Source organism: Penaeus japonicus, unplaced genomic scaffold (genome assembly GCF_977035675.1).
Source record: "Penaeus japonicus unplaced genomic scaffold, GWHDUDI00000001_assembly GWHDUDI00000009, whole genome shotgun sequence".
NCBI lineage: Eukaryota > Metazoa > Arthropoda > Malacostraca > Decapoda > Penaeidae > Penaeus > Penaeus japonicus.
In genome coordinates, this window is record NW_028234411.1 from 35750711 (window position 1) to 35760710 (window position 10000).

The 10000-nt window shown below is 41.8% G+C and overlaps 1 protein-coding gene across 2 annotated transcripts in view; it reads right to left on the reverse strand.

The window, feature by feature from the left end:
* LOC122260069 (uncharacterized) overlaps positions 1-10000 on the reverse strand; it is a 51107-nt gene that overhangs the window by 11532 nt on the left and 29575 nt on the right. For both annotated transcript variants that reach the window (XM_086540033.1, XM_086540034.1), the window contains 9 exons: positions 8341-10000; positions 7107-7235; positions 5346-5539; positions 4874-4940; positions 3762-3923; positions 3314-3465; positions 2232-2371; positions 1139-1241; positions 569-708 (listed from right to left, as the gene is read on the reverse strand). The exon at positions 8341-10000 is cut by the window's right edge and continues 1821 nt beyond it. In XM_086540033.1, coding sequence (XP_086396159.1) covers positions 569-708; positions 1139-1241; positions 2232-2371; positions 3314-3465; positions 3762-3923; positions 4874-4940; positions 5346-5539; positions 7107-7235; positions 8341-10000 — 2747 coding nt within the window. The remainder of the gene's footprint in view (positions 1-568; positions 709-1138; positions 1242-2231; positions 2372-3313; positions 3466-3761; positions 3924-4873; positions 4941-5345; positions 5540-7106; positions 7236-8340) is intronic.

Consider the following 10000-nt stretch of genomic DNA (forward strand, 5'->3'; position numbering starts at 1 on the left):
CCCAGATCCCGTGTTAATAATTGATGAATGAAAGAGAGTAAACAACAAGCAACACACACAGTCCCACAGATCCCGTGTTAATAATTCATGAATGAGAGAGAGTAAACGACAAAGAATACACACAGACCCACAGATCCCGTGTTAATAATTGATGAATGAAAGAGAGTAAACAACAAGCAACACACACAGTCCCACAGATCCCGTGTTAATAATTCATGAATGAGAGAGAGTAAACGACAAACAATACACACAGACCCACAGATCCCGAGTTAATAATTAATGAATGAAAGAGAGTAAACAACATACACAGACCCATAGATCCCGTGTTAATAATTGATGAATGAAAGAGAGTAAACAACAAGCAACACACACAGTCCCACAGATCCCGTGTTAATAATTGATGAATGAAAGAGGGTAAACAACAAGTAACACACACAGTCCCACAGATCCCGAGTTAATAATTAATGAATGAAAGAGAGTAAACAACATACACAGACCCATAGATCCCGCGTTAATAATTCATGAATGAAATAGATGCAACAAACAACACACCCGGTTCCCGCTATACCTGCTCCAAGGTCCCAGGTCAGCATGAGGTGTCCCCGCACGAGGCTGAGAGCTAAGAAGTCCTTTGTAGCGCTCCTCACATTGTTGCCGAGGTAGGCTATTAGCCCTACCTGACGAAGGGCTTCCGTCGTGAAGTGGAGTCTGGAGGAAGGTGAATGGACGCGAGGGAGTTAGATAAGGACGTGTGCTGATTAGCGTGTTGTTGTTAAAGGAATGAATGTATTTGCAAAGTGACTGTTTTACTTATGAAAAAGTGTATCATCAGCATTAGTGGAAATAGTAGTAGTATCATTGCTATCAGTATTTCTATTACAGTTATTAACATCTTTATTATTATCCTTAGTATCATCAATATTATTATCATTATTATGAATACTATCATTGCTATTATCCTTCTCATTATCAATATAAAAATGATCATTACCATAATCAAAATTAATATCTTTACCACTATCATGATATTTTTCTAAACATCTAATGAAGCACGGATTACAGTGATTACATTTTTCTTCGAGAGAGTAAACCAGCAAGGTAACCGAAGCACCAGAAGGAAATGATTTCACCGTCTTACCTCAAAGCCAGACTGAACGTGATGTCCTCCTCGACCCTGTAGACGGAGTACGAGCTGTAACCCTCGACGGTACCGGCATACGAGGGTCGCTCTACCACGCGCTCTGGAGGAGAAGAAGAGCGATCGAGTTGCTTGAGATGGTGAAGCTATTTGAAGTCATGGAGTCATCTGTTTAGAGTCTCAACTTTTCCGTAGCGTGGATTGTTTATAATTTTAGAATCCCAAGATTAGTAAGAGTGATTATAGTGTAATCTAAAATCGGTTATGAATACATTATAGCTAAGAGTACTGAAGAGAAACCCGACCCAAGTTCAACTCATAAAGCCACACGTTCATTGCCCCTTCAGTGATTCAGTCGTCTACCGAGTTCCTTCTCTACAAGGGACTCTTTTCATCGTCTTCAGTCTAGCAGGCCACTCGAAACGCTTCATATGTCTAAGGGCTGTATTGCCGGACGGCCCTTTTCTTAGAAGGCATTGGTATTCGGTAACTCGGTATCCAGAAGCAAATCTTAAATTTGATTTTTTAAATTTCTTTTTCGTCTTCCAAACCCTTTATTTCCAATTTCATGAGTGTTATGTAGGTCCGTAACACATAGTTCCGTTTCCCTTTCTGCGATTATATGTTAAAAACATGGCGCAATATGTCGGATATGACGACTGAGATGAGAACATGTCTCACGCTGAATGATTCTCACAATCATTGGTATCCGGTGGTATCCTTTTCTCACGAGTGATATAAAAGGTGTTTTCCAACGTCGTCTGGCGAGTGCTAGATCGCCCCTGTCACTGAGACCACCCTTACTCCAGAAACGTCTTGTTAGTGTGGCTACATGGAAAACTAAATGGCGAGACTATGGGCTATATCTACCGTCTAGGACCTATAGGGTACAAAGATGATTCTTGATACAAAACGACATCCATAAAACTTCAAGAATATATATGTGGATATCGCACCTTTTACCATTGATCAAATTTGTCTTTCGCTCTACATAATCCACACAAAAAATGACAGTAATAAGTAACAATAACAAATTAATATAAAAAAAACTATACAACAAATTACAAGCTCTACTACAAGGTCAGTATCTCACCGAGTTCACAGTAGAGGCCGTGACGGTGAGGTGGACAAATACACAAGGGATTTGGACGGAGGACGCTGGTCACACACTGGCCACTGTGACAAGGCGACCCCCCGGAACACTCGGCTCGCTCGCATAGTTCGCCGTGGTACCTAGTGTGAGAGAGAGAGAGGGAATGGGAGAAATTAAAGAGAGGAATGGAAGAAATTCATTTGAAGGGAGATAGGAATTAAATTGAGGGATGGCAAAATTGAAGAGAGGAATGGAAGAAATTCATTTGAAGGGAGATGGGAATTAAATTGAGGGATGGCAAAAATTGAAGAGAGGAATGGAAGAAATTCATTCGAAGGGAGATGGGAATTAAATTGAGGGATGGTAAAAAGTTGTGGATTAGTGGAATGAAAGAAACTGAATAGAGCAATGGCAGAAATCGAACAAAGGAATGATTGAAATTGAATCGAGGAATGGTAGAAATTACATAAAGGAATGACAGAAATTAAATAGAGGAATGGGAAGAATTGAACAGAGTAGCAGGAATCAATTCGAGGGATGCCAGAAATTTAATACAGGAATGACAGAAAGTTAATAGAATGATGCCAGAAATTAAATAGAGGAATGACATATACTGCATACACGATTGACAGAAATTGAATACATGAATGAGAGAAATGAAATTGGGGAATGGCAAACACTGAAGAGATATAACAGTGGGGAGAGAAGTGAAACATTCATGTTGGACGAATTATAAACAAAACAATGAAGGAAAAAAAAAACAGGAAAACACATGAATATGCCGAAGACCTTTTCGCTCTGTTGTCTCTTCAGGTCATGAAGCGAAAAGCCCCAATTGATTTTGCCCTGCCTTGTTTTGTTTACAAGTTGAGAGAAGTAAATGTGAAAGCAAGAGAATCAGTAAATGATAATAAATATATAAGGAATGGGAAGACGAAAAATAAAGAACACAAAGTACATACTAAACTAAAATAACATACACCAAACACAACAGTCAGTTATCAAAACAAACCTAAGAATAACTCAGAGACACACGATAACCTCACATACACCACACCTACATACAAGGGCGTAAGGCTCACCCAGGGGGGCAGTTGCAGGACCAGACAGCAGGACCCGGTACACAGGACCCGCCGTTCAGACAGGATCCTGGAGGACAGAGGGCTGTCCCGCACTCCTGCACGCCCTCACCCGCCACGCCTGACACCCATGTGTCTATTTCACGCCCATTCACCTGTAGAGAAGTCGAGTTGTGGCTAAGGGATTGTTTCATTTGTAGGATAAATGTTTATGAATATTTTTAATCATTGCTATGATTAAGAGATGCTATTTTCCGTTTTTTTCATTCATCTTTTTTATCTCTAAATATTTTCGATTCTATAGTACAGCATATCATAAACCTCATTTAGTAGTTTCCATTAAATCCTTAGGTTTAAAAAAATCTAGTCGTACCAGCACACACACACACACACACACACACACACACACACACACACACACACACACACACACACACACACACACACACACCTCAAGGATGGACACACAACCCTGCAAGCGCGGCAGGAATCCCGCCTTGACCACGAGGGGGGAGGAGTAGGAGGAGGGTAACCCCCCCAGGTACACGTGACCCAGGCGGACGGAGGGTGCGGATGACCTCTGCTCACTGTAGATTGGTGACGTGTCGTTGACCTGGCATTTATAGGAGAATGATAATGGAGAACTTGATTACAATAATAACTCAATAATAATAACTGATAATAACACTTTTATGCCAATGTGATCATTTTAATAATAATGACATTTTGATTACAACAATAAGTTGTTTTAAAGAGTTTTAATAATAACAACACTTTAATACCAATGACAAGAAAATTTTAATAACACTTTGATAACAGTTATAAAAATTTGAACAATAACTTTATAAAAACAACAAAAGTTTTGATGAAAATAACTTCATATAGGGATGCTAGAAAACTTTATAACAACTAAAGCATATATTCATAAAAGGAGAATAAAAAAACAAATAAACAATAAAAGAACCTGAAGATCGATATCAACATCATTTATACAAAAACAACAATAACAAAAGATATAATATTAATAACACCTGAAGAACAAAAACATAATACGTAGAAATAATAATATGAGAAGAATTAACATTAACAACACTTCGAGAACGATAATAACAGAGAACTCATAACACGGCAGACAACTCGTCTTTCTACAACTCATAACTACAACTCGTATTAAACTCAACCCTTATCGGGGAGAGATATCAACCATAAACAGATGAGACACAAACTTCATAGACGGTGAGAGATACAATCAATGGTAAACACATGGTGAATGGCAAGGGCTCAGTGGCAAGAGCGATGACATATGGCAAGGGCACAGTGGCACGAGCGATGACATATGGCAAGGGCACAGTGGCACGAACGATGACATATGACAAGGGCACAGTGGCACGAGCGATGACATATGGCAAGGGCACAGTGGCACGAACGATGACATATGGCAAGGGCACAGTGGCATGAACGATGACATATGACAAGGGCACAGTGGCACGAGCGATGACATATGGCAAGGGCACAGTGGCATGAACGATGGCAAATGGCAATTGCATATGGCAAGACTTTCACCTGTAAGGACGCGCTGCATTTCCCTGGTCCCCACGGCACGTCTGGCTCGTAAGGAGTCCACCACATCCTGTTAGGATATTACGTCAGAGGATTATCAAGGGGGCTGCTTGTAATAAAAATATGTACACCACTGCATGGTATTCACATGTATAAATGTGTGTGTGTGTATGTGTGTGTGTGTGTGTGTGTGTGTGTGTGTGTGTGTGTGTGTGTGTGTGTGTGTGTGTGTGTGTGTGTGTGTGTGTGTGTGTGTGTGTGTGTGTGTGTGTGTGTGTGTGTGTGTGTGTTTGCAAACGATTTTGAATACATCACAGTCATAGACATGTAGACATAACCAAATAACCATATACACAAATATAAACGAGCATCCACATAAAATCCACGAACAAAATAACCCACGAATATAAACCGAATACCAACAGCCATATACCTAAGGCACGCCCACATTCCCACAAACTCGACGCCCACACACCTTACAGACACATCAGTACGGAAGTTCCTGGCCAGCTTGTCGTTCCCCTGCAGGAAGGAGACGGTTTGCAGGCCACACGAGAACACGAATTGCAACAGAGAGTTCCGAAGAAGCAGCATGAAGAACGTGTCACTCGGCCCCTCGCTGTACGCCACTAGGCCGTTCGGGCCCTGCGACGTGAACTGAACGTATACCTGGAACGGCAAAGGGGTGGTTGGTGGTCTGGGGAGTCTGCTGAGCTTGGTGACTCTAACTTTAACAATAAACACACACACATGCACAAACACACACGCATACATACAAACACACACACAAACATAGTTTGTGTTTGTGAGAGAGAGAGGGAGAGAGAGGGAGAGAGAGAGAGAGAGAGAGAGAGAGAGAGAGAGAGAGAGAGAGAGAGAGAGAGAGAGAGAGAGAGAGAGAGATTTTGTTACCTGTATATTTCGTTATTGATACTAATGGTAATGTTAATAATAATAATGATGAGACTAAGAATAACATCATTGGTACAATGGAAATAGCAAAAATGGTCAAGATGCTGCTAATGATAAGGATAACGATGGATGTTAATAACAATAATAATAATGATAATAGTAATGACAATAATGTTAATACCAATTATAATACGATGATGATGCTAATGATAATCAAAATAAGAACCATGAATAGTACCTCCCCTTCAAGCATGTCGCGCCACTTGTCTTCTTTTCCATATTAATTGTTAGCGGATGTGTTCCCATTCTTGCCAGAATCTCCTCTAGGGTTTCCAATCCCTCTTCGAAGTCTACATAACCTCATATCAGCAAGAACTGGGCTAAGGCGGTTTTCAGAGTGAGACGTTTTGATTCACAAATTTTCACGTAATGTTTCTTGAGCTCACGTGGGAGCTTCTGGGACCCGGTAGTAAAGTGAACAGGAGAGGCAGGACTTCAGTTACCGAGGAGCATTTTATTGATGTATTATATTGCCTCTCAAGATGTATTATATTGTGTTATATTGCGATCTCGAATTCCCTATGAGAAAAATGGCAATAATAGATATGGAGCTTCTGGGCCTCCACATATCATTTCTCTTTGCTATTCTTTTTATATCTATGTCCGGTTAATTGTTTTTTTTTTTTTAATATCGATAATTTTCTGTACTCGAAATGAGTCATATTTATGTTATTTTTGTTTATTGCCGTTTCATGGGATTCTGAAATGAAAGGCAGGACTTCATTGTCTCTTATTGACATATTCTATCGATTACCACGCTAGTTTCTAGTCGTTTCAGGAGTTACTTATATGATATACATGAATTTCTGGTTGACATTTCTACGTCAACGCACACATGGCGCAGACAATGACACATTTCTGGCCTATATTCTTCCTGTGTCATAGGTTTGTCAAGGTCTCGTTACTATTTTTTCATACGGATTGATGAAAGTCGCAATGTTGCATCATTTGTTTATGTGTTTGTCCTTTCAACTTTATACTGATTACGATTTCGTTTTTAGTTATTTCTTTCTTTCTCTACCTATTTATGATGGTTCGGTTGTCTTATTTTCCCTTCAATATTTCAAGGTCAGTTGAAGATAAACAGAAAAGAGAGAAGAGAAAGAAGAAGACATAGAGAGGAGAGGAGAGGAGAGAAGAGAAGAGGGAGAGAGAAAGAAAAAGTGAAAAAAGAGCGAGCGAGAGAAGAGAGTGAAATAGACAGAGAGCAAATAGAAGGATTGGAGTGAAGATAATAAAAAAAAAATGTTTAGTAATACAGTACCTGGACCCCCTGCCTGAGTGACAGGTTGCCAACATCAACACCGAGGTACGAAGCTCCCACGAAATATGGCTTGTTGATGTAGAAATACAACTCACAGTACGCGCCCTTGTAGTTGAATGGACACTTGCACTGCATATGGGAGTAGTGGTATTATACAGGGAGGAAAAAATAAATTGTAAAGATTAAACGTATTTTTTTTTACATAGAGTCAGTAAAAGAAAAGGAAAGAAAAAAACGAAGAAAATACATGTGTGTGTGTGTGTGTGTGTGTGTGTGTGTGTGTGTGTGTGTGAGTGTGTGTGGTTGTGTGTGTGTGTTTGTGCGTGTGTGTGTGTGTATGCGTCTATGTGATAAAGAGTGATAGCTATATCATACAGAAGAGGCAGGAAATGCGCCAGCTTATCTAACCAAAAGCACTATTCTGTTATTGTTGTTTTTGTGAACCGGAACTCTCCCTCTCTGTATATCTCTAAGCTTATCGATTCTTACACCTCGAAGCACCCACAAAGATCCTGTTCCCCATTCCAAGCATAATTATAAAACGGATGAACTCTATCGAAAAATCATCATGACTTTGAATATTCCACGATGACTAACATCGCTTGATCTCCCGACAGTTGTACTTTTCTTATCAAGAAATGATCTTAGGTGAAGCATATGGCAAGTGAAGGGGGAGAGGGAGGGAGGGGGAGGGGACGTGGAGGGAAGGGCGCGTGCAGAGGGCGAAGTCTGATCCTTGGCGTGATTATCCCCTCCACCTGATCAATATAGTACGAGGAAAATAGTTGAGAGATCAGCTGATTGTTACGAAAGGGCGATGAGTAATTCATTGTTTGCTCGTCTCTGCTGATTATAATGATACTATATATTTTTTTTAAATAAATTGGATAATGGTATCATAGCATGTGTCGTGAGAGGATAGAAGTATTGTTTGGAATGGATATAAATTGTCTTTATAATAAATTGGATGGTGACATCATACCATTCATTTTGCACCGACAGATACTGTTTGTGATTTTTTTTATTAACATAATGCAAGCAAACAGACAAAAATATTGTGTATTGTGTTCACTCCTTGGTGTTGACTATGATTACGTGGCTGGTGTTTTATTAAAGTGTGTTTTTTGTGTTTTATTGCGCTTATTTCTGTGTGTGTGTGTGTGTGAGTGAGAAAGAGAACGCTAAAGGAAGAATTACCAATAAACTCCACAAAAAGACAAACGCGGGGACTTACAGAAGACCTTCCGTCTCGCGTCACGCAGGTCCCTCCGTTGAGACAGAATCCGTCCCCGCACTGGGCCGGGGGCGCTTGGTCGCTCTGGGTCTCGGAGATCTCGGCGGAAGTCACTACTTGGGGCGGCAGCGACCCTGTTGGAGGCGTCGTCGTGTCGAAGACGGGTTCCTTTTCGCTCGGGCTGCCCGTGTAGTCGGGTGTCTCCACAAGGACGTCGGTCTCGCGGGTGGAGCTGGGCGTGGGGGGCACCGAGACCTTCGGGGTGGTCGTGGGCGCCGTCGGGAAGGGGGAAGAGAAGGTCGTCATTGTAAGAGAGACGTGGGTAGCTGAAGGCTTCAGGTCAATCGTCGGCGCAATGGCTGTGCCGTCGGGAGTCTCAGTCACAGAAGTCGTGGTAGCCACTGGGATTGGCGTTGTCGTCGGCACTTCCGCAGGAGTCGTGCTCAAGCCCAGTGACGCGTTATAGAGTAGTTCGTCGTCGGGTATCGTCACATTCGTCCGGTCAACGCCCGTATCCGTCACGATGGTAAACTGGTCAATTGGGCTGGTCGTTGTGGGGAACGTCAGGTCTGTCGACTCTACTACCTTCGTCGTGATGGGCAGTGTGCTGGTCGTCGCGTCTGTCTTCCTGTCCTCAGGAGGTTTACTTGTGGTGGTGACGCTTGCACCCTCGGGAGCTTGAGTGTATATGTGTTCCTCTGGGGTCAACGCTAACGTGACAGGAGTCTCTGAAGTGATATACACATCTGCCTCTGTCAGTGGTGTAGAGGCTTCGGTACGGACAGGCGTGACACTCGTCGCACCATCAGTAGTATACTCTGTTGTGTCTATAAGGGATGTGGTTTGTGTCGTTTCAGCAAAGTCTGTGGAAGTTTTGGTCCGAGTTTCCGTAATATCTATGATGTCTGTTGTTTGGGGGCTGATTGATGATGTATCTGTTGTCTGTGCTTCGCCGAGGGAATCTATAGTCTCTACTGTTACCGCAGTGTCAAAAGCACCCGTTGTTAATGTTACATCTGCCGGATCCAGACTCATTGTAGTTACAGATGTTTCGTCACTCGTATCTAATGTGGTTGTATCTATAGGTGTAGTTTTTGTTGTTTCATCTATGATTGTGGTTAGTGTTGTTTCACTTACATCTGTAGTTGGTGTGGTGGCAAAATCTGTAGATGGTATGCTTACAAAATCTGTAGTTGGTATGCTGGCAAAATCTGGAGTTGGTGTGCTATCAAACTCTGTAATTGGTGAGCTGGTAAAATCTGGAGTTGGTATGCTGGCAAAATCTGGAGTTGGTGTGCTATCAAACTCTGTAATTGGTGAGCTGGTAAAATCTGGAGTTGGTGTGCTAGCAAAATCTGTAATTGGTGTGCTAGCAAAATCTGTAATTGGTGTGCTGGCAAAATCTGGAGTTGGTGTGCTGGCAAAATCTGTAATTGGTGTGCTAGCAAAATCTGTAATTGGTGAGCTGGCAAAATCTGGAGTTGGTGTGCTGGCAAAATCTGTAATTGGTGTGCTGGCAAAATCTGTAATTGGTGTGCTGGCAAAATCTGGAGTTGGTGTGCTGGCAAAATCTGGAGTTGGTGTGCTGGCAAAATCTGGAGTTGGTGTGCTGGCAAACTCTGTAATTGGTGTGCTGGCAAAATCTGGAGTTTGCGTGCTG